General features: G+C 42.4%; 1 protein-coding gene across 4 annotated transcripts in view; it reads right to left on the reverse strand.

The window, feature by feature from the left end:
* Positions 1-17,863, reverse strand: part of TTC39A (tetratricopeptide repeat domain 39A) — a 109,197-nt gene that overhangs the window by 41,584 nt on the left and 49,750 nt on the right. For all 4 annotated transcript variants that reach the window (XM_068242436.1, XM_068242435.1, XM_068242434.1 and 1 more), the window contains exons 3-5: positions 15,266-15,397; positions 7,081-7,157; positions 1,951-2,018 (exon numbers count right to left, since the gene is read on the reverse strand). In XM_068242436.1, coding sequence (XP_068098537.1) covers positions 1,951-2,018; positions 7,081-7,157; positions 15,266-15,397 — 277 coding nt within the window. The remainder of the gene's footprint in view (positions 1-1,950; positions 2,019-7,080; positions 7,158-15,265; positions 15,398-17,863) is intronic.

Raw genomic sequence — 17,863 nt, forward strand, 5'->3', positions numbered from 1 at the left:
ATTTGTATAAGTTTACATATATTTTAAATTTTAAGATTTTTGCGACAGAGGTCCTTTAAACACTTTGATATTATGTGACAACCGAGCATTCTCCCTTACAGATTCTCTAACATAAAGAGGTCCTGTAGTGACATATAGTAGACTGCAGCAAATTATGCAGGATACCCACTTTTAGGGTAATATTCCTGGTTTCTGCATCAGAAATACTTCCTATATCTATACATTGCTATATATTGGTATGGAGCCCCGCCCTCCCAGTGATGCTTAGATTAGGCTGATTAACTATGATATTCTCTCCCAGAGTATTCTGGGAGACCAGGTATATTTTGTACTGACTTTGGAACTCTTAGTAAAATGAACATTCTGCAGAGCTACACCTGACAGGACTACAGATGTTACCACCTGTGACAAATTTCAGAGTACAAATCAGGGAGGGTTAAAGATTTTACAATGAGCAAACACTGACTAAATATTGTAAAACAGAATAATTAATTATGGTATTTTCACTACAGTTCCTCTTTAACCACTTCGGTACCAGCAGCCCCCTTAAGGACCAGAGGCTGCTGGTACAGTAAAAAGCCGCTTTCCGACGACTTGCCACAAAAATCCGCCAATCCCACCGGTCACGCCGTTCTGTTCCCACTGCAGGCTCCCCTCTATGCCGTCTCTATGACGACAGAGTGCTGTGCGCCGGCCAGGAGCCGCTTTCATTGGCTCCTGGCCCTGTCAATCAATGTAAGTCAATGTGATGTCAGGGCCAGGAGCCAATGAAAACAGCTCCTGACTGGCGTACAGCACTCTGTCGTCATAGAGATGGCAGGGCGCGCCAATTGCGGCTGGGATAGAGCGGCAAGATCGGCGGTATCGACGGTAACGGCGGGGATGCACGATTTAATTCAACGTAGAGTCTACGTCCAATCAAGGACTTAGCACCACCTGCTGGACGCAGATTTGTACTGCGTTGGTCCGGATTAGAACAGTTCAGCACTATTTCTGGTGTGTTTAATGTGTGCTCAGTTTATAGTAAACGTATATGCTAGCAGACCTATATACTGCATGGAATGTATATGTAAACCAGCAATATAGAGTTAATTCCTCCGTAAAACTCATTTTTAGGCCTCTTGCACTCTACACGAGATTCCGATTTTGCCGCGATTTTTAATCGCTCCTGCATGCTGTGTTTTTTTTCTGCGTTTTTCTTCTTATTTTGATAGCATACAGGGAAAATTGGAATCAAAAACGCAAATCGGAATTGCAAGTCGGATTTGCAGTGTGCTGGGGGCCTGAGGGTTATAGGGTAAGGTTAGGTTAGATTTTATACTGTTAGGTGATCAGAGTTACAAAGCAACAGTAATAGCAGAATGCACATTCTCCGATGCAAAGCTGGTATTCGAATGAATATTAATGATATTCAAACAAGGGCTTTACCTGGTACCCGACTGACACCTGCCTTTTTTTTAACATATCCCCCCTTCCTGAAGATCTTGTACAATAAACATCCTCATTGGTTGCAGTTTGGTATAATAATGAGTGGGGAGGGATGGCAGCCTGCAGAGCCGGGAAGTGGTCCTCCGGCACCCAAGGCTGAGACGCCAAAAGTGCGCCCCTCCATCCCACCCACCCCAGCTGTCACTCACTGATTGCTATTAGACTTAGAGGCTCCCCAGGGCCCCCAACACCTTAATCTCTAGTTATCTGGCTTGCAGTCACTGCCTTTTTCTTATTTCTCTCTGCTTCAAACACAATAGGGGATGATAGCTGAGTGAGTTGTGCGCCCCCTGCTACACTGCGCTCTGAGGCTGGAGCTTCTCTCGCTTCTGCCAGGCCCTGGTAGCCTGTCACCTATATTTCGAGTGCGTTATTCTACCCAATGATCCTATCAGTAAACTACCTTCCTTTAGATCCTGAAACATAAGATCATGTGATCACTGTAACACTGACATGTCAGACCTGCAGGAAGGTGAGTGCAGCACGCAGGAGAAGACATTCAGCGTAGCACACCTCTGCGTGGATCTCCTCTATAACACAAAGAGAATAAATCATTACATTCAAATATTTCACAGCCTGGATTGTTTATGAGATAAAGAGACTAGTCCCAGAATAGTTAAAGCAGATCTGGGGCTTGATTCACAAAGCGGTGCTAACTGTTAGCACGCCTGTGAAAACCCCCTTAGCACGTCTAAACAAGCTTTTCGCGCATAAAACTTTACGCGCGCAAAACTTTATGCGCGTAAAACTTTACGCGCGTACTGCACAGAGCGCAGGGCGCACCGCGCGAAGTGCCCATTAAAGCCTATGGGACTTAGCGCGCGTAAAACTTTGCGCGCGTAAAACTTTACGCGCGCAAAGTTAGCGCGCGATCTGATTGAGAAATCCGGTGCTAACCTACTTAGCACCCTGGTTAGCGCGTCTAAAGACTTTAGACGTGCTAAGTAGGTTAGCACCGCTTTGTGAATCAAGCCCCTGGACTCTTACACAGGAGACGGGGAAAAACAAAGAAATCCACCCTGTGTATGTTTATAGAGAACAGCCTGTCTAATTCTCCCTTATCTGCAAGTAATGAACCACTGTAATTTGAGCTGTCAGCTCCCTGCCACATTTTAAGCTAATATGTAAACACCGGAGGTTAACCCTTTCTGTGCTCCCAGGATACCAGGAAGTAACCACACTGCAGCATCTCTGTAGGAGCTCTATAAGATGTAACAAGCAAAATGTTTTTCTTTAAGGTCGCATTCACAGTGGGACATTGTGGAGCTGCGTTATAAAGTCTTATAACGCAGCTTACCGCACGGCAATGCTAATGCTATGGGCCGTCCACAGGGCAAAGTTAATGTCGTGTTGAAAAATGTTGCGTTGTGGTAACTCACTGCCTGCAGTGCGTTACCTCTAGACGCGGACGCGATGCAAATGTGAATGCGACCTAAAGGTTAATATGCTGCTGCTTATCTTTTAGAGCAGAGTGGAAGTTCTGAGTTTAGGTCCGCTTTAATAAATTAGTCCACTTGCACATATAACCTTGATAAACACTAAGGCTGGTTTCACACCAGGACGTTGCGTTTTAGGGGACGTTATGGTCGCATAACGTGTCCCTAACGCAACGCCTGGTGCTCTCTTCTGTGGACGTCAGAGTGAGCCGCGTTCTGCAGCTCACTCTGGCGTCCGTGATGCGCACTTTTGGACGCATGCGGCATCACGTGGTCCCGCCGGCCAATCGCCGCACAGAGCGGCCGTTCCAAGAAGTAAACACTGCACGTCACTGAGTGCAGTGAATATTAATTAGCCATGTGCCTGGCCGCTCTCCGCTCCTCCCCAACGTTACTGAGCATGTGCAAACAGTCTAACGTGGCTCTGCCGCTTACAAAGTACTGCATGCAGTATGTTATATTATGGCGCAGCGTTACAATGTAACGCAACGTGGGCACTGTGAACAGCCCATTGATTTTTCATTGCTGTGCGGTGGGCTGCGTTACAGGCTGCACTAACGTGCGCCTGTAACGTCCCACTGTGAAACCATCCTTAAGGTGACCACACACATTACAATTTTTTCTATTTGATTTTTCCACAATTCAATGAAAATGATCAGTTGTACAGAAAAATCAAAAGGTTTTTTTGTTTTTCGACCAAGTAATCTAAATTTCTAGTTTTTGTCAATTTTTTTTTTAGATTGGATTTGTTGGAAGATTCAGAATTGTATGGTAATAGATTGTCAAATTGTATTCATCCTGAATAAATTGTATGTAACTATTCAGTAAATACAAAACTTTATTTATTTTTTGTATCAATAGCAAAAAGTATGAAATTATGAAAGGGTGTGTGTATTAAAAACAAACATGGAAATAGCATGGTAACATATGGTAATATACATTAGTATGTAATGTTAAAATAATATACTGTTTATAAAAAAAAGTGCTTGTAGGTAGTATTATAATAAATTGTAACTGTATTAATATTGGTTTATTTATTTTAATTAATATAAACAGAAACCAATGAGTGGTTGTAAAAAAAATAAAATAAAAAAAAAGTGTGTTCAATGAAGTTTTAAGTAGTAATGTGGTGTTTAGTGTTAACTGTAATGCTAAACAGACAATGATGATGGCAGGAGATATTGATAGATGCACAGATATGTTACATCCTCCTGTGAGCAGCAATGTGGTGTCAGTGGTACTTGTAATGCTAAACAGAGAATGATGATGGCAGGAGATACTGATAGATGTACAGAGATGTTACATCCCCCTGTAAGCAGCAATGCCGTGTTCAGTGGTAATTGTAATGCTAAACAGAAAATGATGATGGCAGGAGATACTGATAGATGTACAGATATGTTACATCCTCCTGTGAGCAGCAATGCCGTGTTCAGTGGTAATTGTAATGCTAAACAGAGAATGATGATGGCAGGAGATATTGATAGATGCACAGATATGTTACATCCTCCTGTGAGCAGCAATGCCGTGTTCAGTGGTAATTGTAATGCTAAACAGAGAATGATGATGGCAGGAGATATTGATAGATGCACAGATATGTTACATCCTCCTGTGAGCAGCAATGCCGTGTTCAGTGGTAATTGTAATGCTAAACAGAGAATGATGATGGCAGGAGATATTGATAGATGTACAGAGATGTTACACCCCCCTGTAAGCAGCAATGTGATGTACAGTGGTGATTGTAATGCTAAACAGAGAATGATGATGGCAGGAGATACTGATAGATGTACAGAGATGTTACATCCTCCTGTAAGTAGCAATGTGGTGTTCAGTGGTACTTGTAATGCTAAACAGAGAATGATGATGGCATGAGATACTGATAGATGCACAGAGATGTTATATCCCCCTGTAAGTAGCAATGCCGTGTTCAGTGGTAATTGTAATGCTAAACAGAGAATGATGATGGCAGGAGATATTAATAGATGCACAGAGATGTTACATCCCCCTGTAAGTAGCAATGTGGTGTCAGTGGTAATTGTAATGCTAAACAGAGAATGATGATGGCAGGAGATATTAATAGATGCACAGAGATGTTACATCCCCCTGTAAGTAGCAATGTGGTGTCAGTGGTAACTGTAATGCTAAACAGAGAATGATGATGGCAGGAGATATTAATAGATGTACAGAGATGTTACATCCCCCTGTAAGTAGCTATGTGGTGATCAGTGGTGATTGTAATGCTAAACAGAGAATGATGATGGCAGGAGATACTGATAGATGTACAGAGATGTTACCTCCCCCTGTAAGCAGCAATGTGGTGTGTTTAGTGGTAATTGTAATGCTAAACAGAGAATGATGATGGCAGGAGATACTGATAGATGCACAGAGATGTTACATCCCCCTGTAAGTAGTAATGTGGTGATCAGTGGTGATTGTAATGCTAAACACAGAATGATGATGGCAGGAGATACTGATAGATGTACAGAGATGTTACACTCCCCTGTAAGTAGCAATGTGGAGATCAGTGGTAATTGTAATGCTAAACAGAGAATGATGATGGCAGGAGAAACTGATAGATGCACAGAGATGTTACATCCCCCTGTAAGTAGCAATGCCGTGTTCAGTGGTAATTGTAATGCTAAACAGAAAATTATGATGGCAGGAGATACTGATGGATGTACAGAGATGTTACATCCCCCTGTAAGTAGCAATGTGGTGTGTTTAGTGGTAATTGTAATGCTAAACAGAGAATGATGATGGCAGGAGAAACTGATAGATGCACAGAGATGTTACATCCCCCTGTAAGTAGCAATGCCGTGTTCAGTGGTAATTGTAATGCTAAACAGAAAATTATGATGGCAGGAGATACTGATGGATGTACAGAGATGTTACATCCCCCTGTAAGTAGCAATGCCGTGTTCAGTGGTAATTGTAATGCTAAACAGAAAATTATGATGGCAGGAGATACTGATGGATGTACAGAGATGTTACATCCCCCTGAAAGTAGCAATGTTGTGATCAGTGGTAATTGTAATGTTAAACAGAGAATGATGATGGCAGGAGATACTGATAGATGTACAGAGATGTTACAGCCCCTGTAAGTAGCAATGTGGTGTTCAGTGGTACTTGTAATGCTAAACAGAGAATGATAATGGCAGGAGATAATGATAGATATACAGAGATGTTACATCCCCCTGTAAGTAGCAATGTGGAGATCAGTGGTGATTGTAATGCTAAACAGAGAATGATGATGGCAGGAGATACTGATAGATGTACAGAGATGTTACATCCCCCTGTAAGTAGCAATGTTGTGATCAGTGGTAACTGTAATGCTAAACAGTGAATGATGATGGCAGGAGATACTGATAGATGTACAGATATGTTACATGTCCCTGTAAGCAGCAATGTTGTGATCAGTGGTAATTGTAATGCTAAACAGAGAATGATAATGGCAGGAGATACTGATAGATGTACAGAGAGGTTACACCCCCCTGTAAGTAGCAATGCCGTGTTCAGTGGTAATTGTAATGCTAAACAGAGAATGATAATGGCAGGAGATACTGATAGATGTACAGAGATGTTACATCCCCCTGTAAGCAGCAATGCCGTGTTCAGTGGTAATTGTAATGCTAAACAGTGAATGATGATGGCATGAGATACTGATAGATGTACAGATATGTTACATGTCCCTGTAAGCAGCAATGTCATGTTCAGTGGTAATTGTAATGCTAAACAGAGAATGATGATGGCAGGAGATACTGATAGATGCACAGAGATGCTACATTTGAAAACTTCACATTACAAAAGGTATTCAAATTAAAAAATAAAAAAGATCAAAAGTTTATTACTGCGTGAAATGTTTTACAACGCTACCATTTTTTTTATCATATACAATCTTTTTCTTTAAATGAAATTACAGCAATCTTGAACACACATGTGTGGTACCTCGAACCACCTACTCAAAACTTTCAATCAACTGAAAAATGGTATCGGTGTAGTTAAATAGGAAGAAAAATTGTATTGTGTGTGGTCCCTTCTAGACATCGTTCCACCCATTTTCAGTAGATATATATCTATGGGCTTGTGTAGAGAGCTATGCATGTCTGTGCACAATTCTGTTTGCTGTGTTTGTTACAAATTATTACAGAACAAGAAATACCTTCTGTGAATTGATCGAGACTTTGTCCGTGGACTAAATTGTTGAAGGAATCTGCGACGGTGGATTTCCTCCTGAACCTGGGGAAGGGGGAGAGATGGAACATGTGGATGACATGGACATGTGAAGAGCACATAGCAGAGATATTCTGGCCGAAGGAGCTGTTGAGACGCTGGAGGATTTTATGATACTGATTTTATATGCGCATTTTATCTACTTAAATGTAAGTGCACTACTTTTTATGAAGCAAACAATAAAACGGAATTACGCTATGGTCGACTGTGTTTGAGTCCTAGGAGATATACCTGCCAGGAAATTGGATTTGAGCTGTTATCACACGCTGCATTGCTGGTCTGTTGCGGGTCGGCCCGTGCATCTGGTGAGCGCTTGGTGTGTCTGTATGGTGGAGGCACGCTGGGTGACACTATTGGCGTAATGTTGCACTGGGTGGAATACTGACCAGATGATATTACACTATTGTCGCTGTGTTTTATATCTTTTATTTATGGTGGAACCCTGACACACTTTGAAGAGTGGAGGAAGAAAAGTTTGCTGGCAAGGCCAAAAGCGCTTTCTGCTGATCTGAGAGGATTGGCTTATTTTCTGGTGAGCGTATAGTGTTACCACTTTGTCGATTGATGCAAGGCTGTGGACATTACGCATATAAGTGGGGTTATACTGGAGAAACCAACTGTATTTTGTTATTACGGACATTATTTTATGCTCAAAAGGCGGACGTTTATTTAAAGTGTTAGTCATTAGCAATGCATGTATAAGAAATATCTGTTGAGCGCTCTGTCTTTTCTACATTTTGTGATATCTTTGAGGTGTAACACACACTTTTTATGCAGATAGCGACCCAGATTTGAGAATAATTTTATTCATAGGCATTTTTGAAACCTCCAGGTGCTAATAAGGGTTAAGCAGTGAGGAGCGCACAGGTATTTGAATATTGATAAAGACAGATACCAGCCTGAGCAGGGCAAGAGTCTGTGTCAGAGGAGCAGAGCTTCCTGTGCACTCGTCTGAGTACAGGAAGTGAGCAATATCTTTCCAAACAAGGACATAAAGGGCAATAAAAACTCAGGAGCAGAGCTTCCTGTGCGAGAGGAGCAGAGCTTTCTGTGCGAGATAAGCAGAGCTTCCTGTGCGAGAGGAGCAGAGCTTCCTGTGCAAGAGGAGCAGAGCTTCCTGTGCAAGAGGAGCAGAGCTTCCTGTGCAAGAGGAGCAGAGCTTCCTGTGCAAGAGGAGCAGAGCTTCCTGTGTGAGAGGAGCAGAGCTTCCTGTGTGAGAGGAGCAGAGCTTCCTGTTCGAGAGGAGCAGAGCTTCCTGTTCGAGAGGAGCAGAGCTTCCTGTTCGAGAGGAGCAGAGCTTCCTGTTCGAGAGGAGCAGAGCTTCCTGTGTGAGAGGAGCAGAGCTTCCTGTGCACTCATCTGAGGACAGGAAGTGAGCATTGTCCACCCAAACAAGGACACAAAAGGCAATAAGAACTCAAACAATGCACTAAGGGTATCCCACTAAATTGAGGTCTAAAGTAAAATCCTTGAGTGAAGTTGATCTGTTATATCTAATCTATAGAGCTTCATACAAAAACACTTTCATTTCTGTTTAAATTAAAACTCAAAATTAAAAAGTTTTGGTTTTTTTTAATGTTCTATTTAAAGGACAAGTGATGTGAGAGGGATATGGAGGCTGACATGTATTTCCTTTTAAGCAATGCACATTACCTGGCTGTGCTGCTGATTCCCTGCCTATAAAGCAGCCATACAGCAGACAATATATGGGCAGATCGACTAAGAAACAGATCGCTCTCCGATCGAAGAGAGATCTGTTGGGCACCATAAACCGCAGGCCGATTCCTGATCAATTTAAGCGTGAAATCTTTCGGGAATCGTCCGAGTGATGTTGCCTCACCGCCCCCGGCGTTGTCTTCCAAAGTGTAACATGTGCTCCACTCATGCCCCGTGTATGAATACTTTACTTGTTGGTATCCGCCGCTGTCTCTGTCCTCTTCCTGACATACATGCGCCCCACATAGTTGCCAACATATACATGGATGCGTGTGTGAAGTCATACATGAGACCACGTGCAATACAATGGCAACCACGTGGGGCGTGTGTATGTGACGAAGAGGACAGAGATACGCATAGACCGTAAACAAGCATGCAGATCAGACAGCATACCGTAGATATAATGTATATCATTTATTTAACGTGTAACTGTCGGGCATAAGATCAAAAATCAATTCTATATTTTTGTCTGGTAAACAAATAATAAGGATGCCAAACAGGCAATCCAGATGTCCAGATGTTATAGACTTTCTAGATCTCACTATTAAGAAGGTGGGGGGTGATATAAATACGGTGTCATTTCAAAAAAACAGATCGGAATGGATTCATTCCAACTAGAAGTTGCCATCACCCATTATGGCTGAGAGCAATTCCTAAGGGACAATTTCAACGATTGAGGAGAAACTGCAAAGAAGTTTCTGACTATTATTATTATTATTTAGTATTTATATAGCACCAACATCTTCCGCAGCGCTGTACACAGTATATGTAGTCTAGTCACTAACTGTCCCTCAAAGGAGCTCACAATCCCTACCAGAGTCCTATGTGTATGTATGTATCGTGTAGTGTATGTATTGTAGTCTAGGGTACATTTTTAGGGGGGAGCCAATTAACTTATCTGTATGTTTTTGGGATGTGGGAGGAAACTGGAGTGCCCGGAGGAAACCCACACAGACACGGGGAGAACATACAAACTCCTTGCAGATGTTGACCTGGCTGGGATTTGAACTGGGGGCCCAGCGTTGCAAGGCGAGAGCGCTAACCACTACGCAACTGTCACAGGGCCCCTAGTGGCCGGACCGCAAAATGCCTTCCAATCAATTTCAGCACACAGACCATGCAAGCTGTGGTCGTAATCGGTGCGCAGAAACCGCTGGAATTTTGGCAGCAGACCGACTAGATGGGAGCTTGTGAGTTACGGTAATACAATTTACACACTATTTCAGGGTATAACTGCCACCACCTCTGTTACCATGGGACAGAGGAGCCCACTGAATAGCTGATTCTAGACCTGCAAATAAAACGGTTATCTATTCTGTCTAGCTAGCAACAAGCACCTATACTCAGAATTAGATTTATTGATAAGGGATATAGGCCCAATGAAATTGACAATATTGTCGATAAGGTTGCATGTATGGACAGAAGAGAGCTGATGAAGGGAAGTGGGAGGGTGAAAGGGGAGAATGATAAGCTTTCATTTATCAGTACTTTTAACTGTTATTATAAAAAGATGGAATCCATAATTTTGAAACATTGGCCTGTATTATTGCAGGATGCGCAACTCAGAAGGGTGGTGCCTGAGAGGCCTGATTTTGTGTATAGAAGGGTCCCGAATCTGCGTGACCTATTGGTCCTGAGTTGTGTCAATCCGCCTGAAAGAAAATCCATTCCTTGGCAAAAACCAAATTTTTACCCATGCAAGAATTGCTGTATATGCTCAGATACTAACACTAGGGGAGCTATTGAATTTATATCAACAAGTTCGACCCAGCAATTTGGAATTAGACAGTTTATGACCTGTTCCACAAGCTATGTGGTGTATTTGTTGACATGTGAGTTTGACAACCAGTCCATAGGCAGGACTACTAGACCTTTAAAAAAGCGGATCTATCAACATATATATAATATACGCAAAGGTTATAAAAATCATAGTGTCTCTGCACATTTTGCGGAGGTTCATAAGTGTGATCCCAGTACCTTAAAGGTTATACCAATAGAAAAGATTACAACACATTGGAGAGGGTCAAACAAATTGAGGGAATTATGTAAAAAAGAAACGCTTTGGATATATAAAAATGGACTGTATGACACCCAAGGGTCTTAATATAGAACTGTATATCAATTGTTTTTTTGCTAATAACTAATAAGTACATCATATATACGGGCACGAGGGGTTTTCTAAGACTGTGAATGTTTAATAGGTTCAGTATATGAAAGTGAATAATATGTTATTAAAGTGAACCTCCAGACTAAAAATCGACTCAGCAGCACTGAAAAGGCTTGATGTTTCTTTAACAGTTTCACAGCATCAGAACTTTGTTTTTCTTACCCAGGCCTCCTTTTTAGCTGCACAGAAGAAAACTGCCCGGGCATTTTTTTCCCCTGATGCTGTGCAAAGCATGATGGGATTTCTGATGTTGTTGTTCTTGTTCTGCTGTTTTAGTGCAATTTTTTGGGGCATTCTGAATTTGAGATTTGAAGCCTACGGCGAGCAGTTGGGAGGGGTGATCAGGACACAGGACTGTTGGAACTGTGTCTCTTGCTTCTGGTCACCTCCTTTCAACCAAAAAAAATGGCTGCCCCCATGAAAAAGATGGCTGCCCCATGAAATCTCAAACATTTGCCTGTTCTTTTAAAACAGGGTGGGTAAGAGATTATATTACCTATCTATTTTAATTAACATAACTAATGTAACTTAATGACAGTATGTTTGTTTAGGCTGAAGTTCCCCTTTAAGCACAGGTTAGAATTGATCTTGAATTTCTTTATTGCTATAAGAAGGAATCACTGTAGAGTTAATATTGGGCACTGATGTCACATGAGTGATTAGTAATTGGGCACAAGATGGCATGCGTAGTGATTAGCCTAAGGGTAATTAGGTAGGCACAGTAATATGCAATTATATCTGGTGTACAGTGTATATAAATTGAGATGTACACCAGTATGTGGTGGTGATACACTGTAGTAAAGGGGTGTGCACATGAATAGTAATTTGTGTGAGTAATGATGGGTTTATTATATTCAATATCATGCAACCATCTAGGCGCATTGCACTAATATTATTAAAGGATACCCGAAGTTACATGTGACATGTGACATGATGAGATAGACATGTGTATGTACAGTGCCTAGCAAACAAATAACTATGCTGTGTTCCTTTTTTTCTTTCTCTGTCTGAAAGAGTTAAATATCAGGTATGTAAGTGGCTGACTTAGTCCTGACTCAGACAGGAAGTGACTACAGTGTGACCCTCACTGATAAGATTATAATCTTATCTATAATCACTATAAAACACTTTCCTAGCAGAAAATGGCTTCTGAGAGCAAGAAAGATATAAAATAGGGGAATTTCTTATCAGTGAGGGTGACACTGTAGTCACTTCCTGTCTGAGTCAGGACTGAGTCAGCCACTTACATACCTGATATTTAACTCTTTCAGGCAGAGAAAGAAAAAAGAAACACAGCATAGTTATTTGTGTGCTAGGCACTGTACATACACATGTCTATCTCATCATGTCAACTCGGGGTATCCTTTAAGGGGTGAAAATACAAAATAAAAAAAAAAAAGGGTTGATGATACAAAACAAGTGCACAGTGTATAGAAGTTAAATGAAATAAGTGCACGGGGCTGTATGTTACAAGTGGGGATTCATACAGTCTATACCTCACTCGAGTGAGGATATTGTATATACAGTGGCTTGCAAAAGTATTCGGCCCCCTTGAAGTTTTCCACATTTTGTCACATTACTGTCACAAACATTAATCAATTTTATTGGAATTCCACGTGAAAGACCAACACAAAGTGGTGTACACGTGAGAAGTGGAACGAAAATCATACATGATACCAAACATTTTTACAAATCAATAACTGCAAAGTGGTGTGTGCATAATTATTCAGCCCCCTTTGGTCTGAGTGCAGTCAGTTGCCTATAGACATTGCCTGATGAGTGCTAATGACTAAACAGAGTGCCCCTGTGTGTAATCTAATGTCAGTACAAATACAGCTGCTCTGTGACGGCCTCAGAGGTTGTCTAAGAGAATATTGGGAGCAACAACACCATGAAGTCCAAAGAACACATCAGACAGGTGAGGGATAAACTTATTGAGAAATTTAAAGCAGGGTTAGGCTACAAAAAGATTTCCAAAGCCTTGAACATCCCACGGAGTACTGTTCATGCGACCATTCAGAAATGGAAGGAGTATGGCACAACTGTAAACCTACCAAGACAAGGCCATCCACCTAAACTCACAGGCCGAACAAGGAGAGCGCTGATCAAAAATGCAGTCAAGAGGCCCATGGTGACTCTGGACAAGCTGCAGAGATCTACAGCTTAGGTGGGAGACTCTGTCCATAGGACAACTATTAGTCATGCACTGCACAAAGTTGGCTCTTATGGAAGAGTGGCAAGAAGAAAGCCATTGTTAACAGAAAAGCATAAGAAGTCCCGTGGGGTACACAGCAAACATGTGGAAGAAGGTGCTCTGGTCGGATGAGTCCAAAATGGAACTTTTGGCCAAAATGCAAAACGCTATGTGTGGCGGAAAACTAACACTGCACATCACTCATAACACACCATCCCCACTGTCAAATATGGTGGTGGCAGCATCATGCTCTGGGGTTGCTTCTCTTCAGCAGGGACAGGGAAGCTGGTCAGAGTTGATGGGAAGATGGATGGAGCCAAATACAGGGCAATCTTGGAAGAAAACCTCTTGGAGTCTGCAAAAGACTTGAGACTGGGGTGGAGTGTGATTGGACAATATCATTTATTAAGGCTGGTTTCACAGTGGGACGTTAAAGTCCCACATAACAGCAGCCAGTAACACAGCCTAACTCACAGCATTGTAAAATCAATGTGCTGTTCACAGTGCACACGTTGCGTTACATTGTAACGCTGCACGTCAAGTGAAAGTACTGCATGCAGTACGTTATACCCCTATAGAGCTGCGTTAGATTGTTTGCAAATGCTCAGTGACTAGCCACATGGCTAATTAATATTTACTGCACTGTAGTAACTGGTGGTGGGACTGTAGTGTTGTCCGGATCATGAACGAATCGTTCATTTGATCCGGATCTTTTTTTGTGAGTCGAATCATACGGATCATCACAATCAAAGTCCTGTCCTGCTAGTCATTTCACCCAGTCTGCTTCCCTAGTAAAATGATTCAAATGATTCGGTTCAAAGATCCGGATCTTTTCAATGATCCGATTCGAATGATCTGAATCCTTAAAAAGATACGGACTTCCCATCACTATCCTGAAGCTGCTGCTTTGAGAGTCGCATAACGCGGCTCAATCTGACGTCCAACTTCAACACCACCACGCGTTGCGTTAGGGGCACGTTATGCGACCTTAACGTCCCCTAAAACGCAACGTCTTGGTGTGAAAGTAGCCTTAACGTGTAACTGTCGGGCATAAAATCAAAAATCAATTCTTTATTTCTATCTGGTAAACAAATAATAAGGATGCTAAACAGGCAATCCAAAAGTTAAAATCACTATTACTTTTCCTTGTTGATAAATGATCATTCCCCAGTTTACCTGACTCTTAGTTGGTACACACAAAATTTGGTACACAAAAGGGAAGTTGCAGGGCATGCTGGGTTGTCCTTTTTTGCTTCTCTACTTCCCCTCAGAGTTAACTAATGCAGCCTGATTGGCTGAAGCCACTTTCCCTCCTGTTTTCCTCTACCACACCTCTGTTCCTCTCTGATTGGCCAATATTTCTCATGCTGAGTCAATGCACTTTCTATAGTGGAGGGCGAGCAATACATTCACAATCAGGCAGAGGAGACTAAGGGAGGAAATGACATCAGGATTGGCTTCAATATAGCCACACTTAAAATGGGAAATGCTAAGAAGGATTTTCTCTTTTTTTACTGTAGAAAAAAATAACTAAAATCAAAATGTGGACAGTGCAATACATCTGTTATGTAAGTAGAGCAAGTATTTATCCACTTATATATGTGTTTTGTTTTTTTAGATAGTATGGCTGTCAGCTCTTCTCTTTAAAGAAGCTTTTGTAACAAGAGGGGAAATGTGGTGGTCATTATTCTGGCCTGTAGAAGGCACGGTGATACATGATTGCATGGGATTTATCTATGCTGTTCTAGAGAAAAGTTGATTCCTGTTCTTGCCTGTCTGTGTCTGTGTGCTGGATATGCATAGCTAAGCATGGCTTGATATTTACAGAGCTGCAGTAACTTGTAAATAAACCTAATTGTTGTTCTGCATAAGTGATTACTGAACACAAAAGTATAGATAGATAGATGGATGGATGGATGGATGGATGGATGGATGGATGGATGGATAGATAGATAGATCTCAGCTCTGGGCCTAGCTTTTGTCACAGTTATGTAATATGTCACACGTGATTGGACCATGCGCACAGCTTGCACAGACCTCTGGCACACCGCTTGGGCTTCCTTCATGGTGTTCCCAGCGTTCACGATGTCCTGGCTGTCAAAGGTCATCATGGCTTGCATCTCCAGCATGGTGGCGTAGGTGAGCGAGTGGTACATACTGTCTTTGGACCTGTGCAAATAAAAGAGTGGGAAGCCATTTTTAATAAACTTCCCATCACATCCAGATTAACAAAACATGTACACATTATTTACAGTATTGTGCCAACACTGCGCTGACTCTTCCCTCCAATTATGGGTTATGGGGGTGGTTCTCTAGCCACCCAATCCCCCCTGTTAGGTAGTGAAGATGCCCCCATCTCCCCATTCCTGATTATCGGTGATACTGCCTCCCAACAATCTCTCCTAGTCTGTTCTGACACTTGGTCTTAGCGGTGTACCGTATGGTTGGAGCGTGTGGAAATGAGTAAGCATGAACACTCATGCTCGTTTATCTTTAACAGATACAGTTGTGTCATCTGGAAGTGCAGCTGCAGCGAGTGTGTGATAAAGATCAGAAGTTCTGTGAGCTGTAGTCAGGCTTGTATTGAAGGTCATACCTAACTGACCCACCCAGCAGCTACAGCCAGAGGGAAGGGGAGGTAAGTTCTGCTGTAGTTTCAGACACATTTGGCCCATGAGAAAGGAATATATTCTAACAATTTCCTTCAATATAGGTACTATTCACTTATCATTCTGATTTCTATTAGAAGTTGCCTTGATTAATTCTGGATTTAGTTGGGCTTTAGGAATAAGTACCTGCTGGTCACTCTCACAGAGGAAGGAGGAAACAAACATGGGGTACGCCAACAACAAACAGAGACACCTTCTGCCCCAGGTCATTATGACTACTACTGCTTCCTATCCGGAGATCCCCTTAACATGCAGCTATATGCGGGTTAATTGCATAGTCAGGGCTGTTTTCCACTTTCTCCCATCGCAACAATTGCGCCACAATTCTGCCCCGATTTTTCGGGTGCACAGCACAATTGCGATGCGTTTGAGATTTCTGTAAGGAGAAAAAACTGGCCAGAAGATATTTTAAATGGCTGAAAAATCATACTGCGACGCAATTGCTATGCAATTTTTTTCTATACTTTGTATAGGCGGCGAATCGCACGAAAAATGCAGCAAGCACAACAACTGTGATAGCTAAAATTTGCATCACAAACACAGTGCACTAATGGAAACATCCCGCATGTTTTCCATTAGCTTGACGTGTACTCAGGGACGGATTTCTGTAAAGGGCACAAAGGCCAGGGCCTTGGGCGTTTACAGGCCAAGGGGCACCTGAACATGAAAGAGGGTTGCAACATATGAAAAAGGAGGTGGAACATGGAGAGCAACACATGAAAAGGGGAAACTGATACCCAAGGGAGCTGTACATGAAAGGGAGGGCATATACCCATTGGAAAAGGGGGCGGCACATGGAAAGGGAGGGGCACTGCTGCACATAAAAGTGGAGCCTTAACATACTTGGCCTAGGGGCAAAAAAAGTATAAAACCGGCCTTGGGTGTTCCTAGCATTTGGCGATCGCATCGCAAAACACACATAATGGAAAACAGCCCTGAAGCAGCACCAGGTTCCATACACTTGGCTGATGTCACTAGATAATGAGATGAATATTATCGCCATGGTATTCAGGGAGCATGAAGCTGTCAGAAAGGCGCTGGGAGGACCAGCTGTGCATTCCACAGGTGAGCAAACAGCTGACAATGCCGGGCGGGAACCATGAGTCATCAATTCACACCAAGTAAAGGAAACCGTCTCATGAGTGTAACATGGAAGCTGCCATTGCTGACCTGCTTAAAGTACACCTGAAGTGCGAGGGATACGGAGGCTGACATAGTTATTTCGTTAAACAGTGCAGATTGCCTGGCTGTCCTGCTGATCCTCTGCCTCTAATGCCCTGATCTGTTCAGGCTAGCATTTTACAAGATAGTCAACTGTTCCTTCACAAGCGGGGAAGTTTCCTACCTGTCTGAAAGAAGCAATTATCAGGCCATTACTCAAGAAACCATCCTCAGATCCGGATATTCTGGGCAGCTGCAGACCTGTCTTCCAACCTCCTTTTTCTAGGAAAAGTTATTGAAAAGGCTGTGCACCTCCAACTTAAAGGCTCTCAAGGAACATCTTTGACCCCCTACAATCTGGTTTCAAGAAGAACCATGTCCAGATTTAAAATTGCCTCCTCATGGCCAGAGACAGAGACGAGTGCTCCATCCTGATTCTGCTTAATCTTTTGTGGCTTTTGATACAGTTGAACGTGAAATCTTGCTCAACAGGCTGCAAGAGTACTGTGGCATCGATGGTTTAGTCATCCAATGGTTCTCCTCCTTCCTGGCTGGCAGAATACAAAGGGTAGCCTTGGGGCCTTTCCAGTCCAACCATGTACCACTAAAATATGGTGTGCCACAGGGCTCAATACTATCTCCTCTGTTTTTTACCATATACATGCTGACATATTGCTATGCTGATGACACCCAGCGATATATGTCATTCAAACCTGACATGACAGACCCCACCCCAAAAAAAAACACATGCTTAGCTGAGCTTCAGGAGTGGATGAATGAAAACTGGCTTAAACTAAATGCTGAC

This window comes from Hyperolius riggenbachi, chromosome 6 (assembly GCF_040937935.1).
Source record: "Hyperolius riggenbachi isolate aHypRig1 chromosome 6, aHypRig1.pri, whole genome shotgun sequence".
NCBI classification, from domain to species: domain Eukaryota; kingdom Metazoa; phylum Chordata; class Amphibia; order Anura; family Hyperoliidae; genus Hyperolius; species Hyperolius riggenbachi.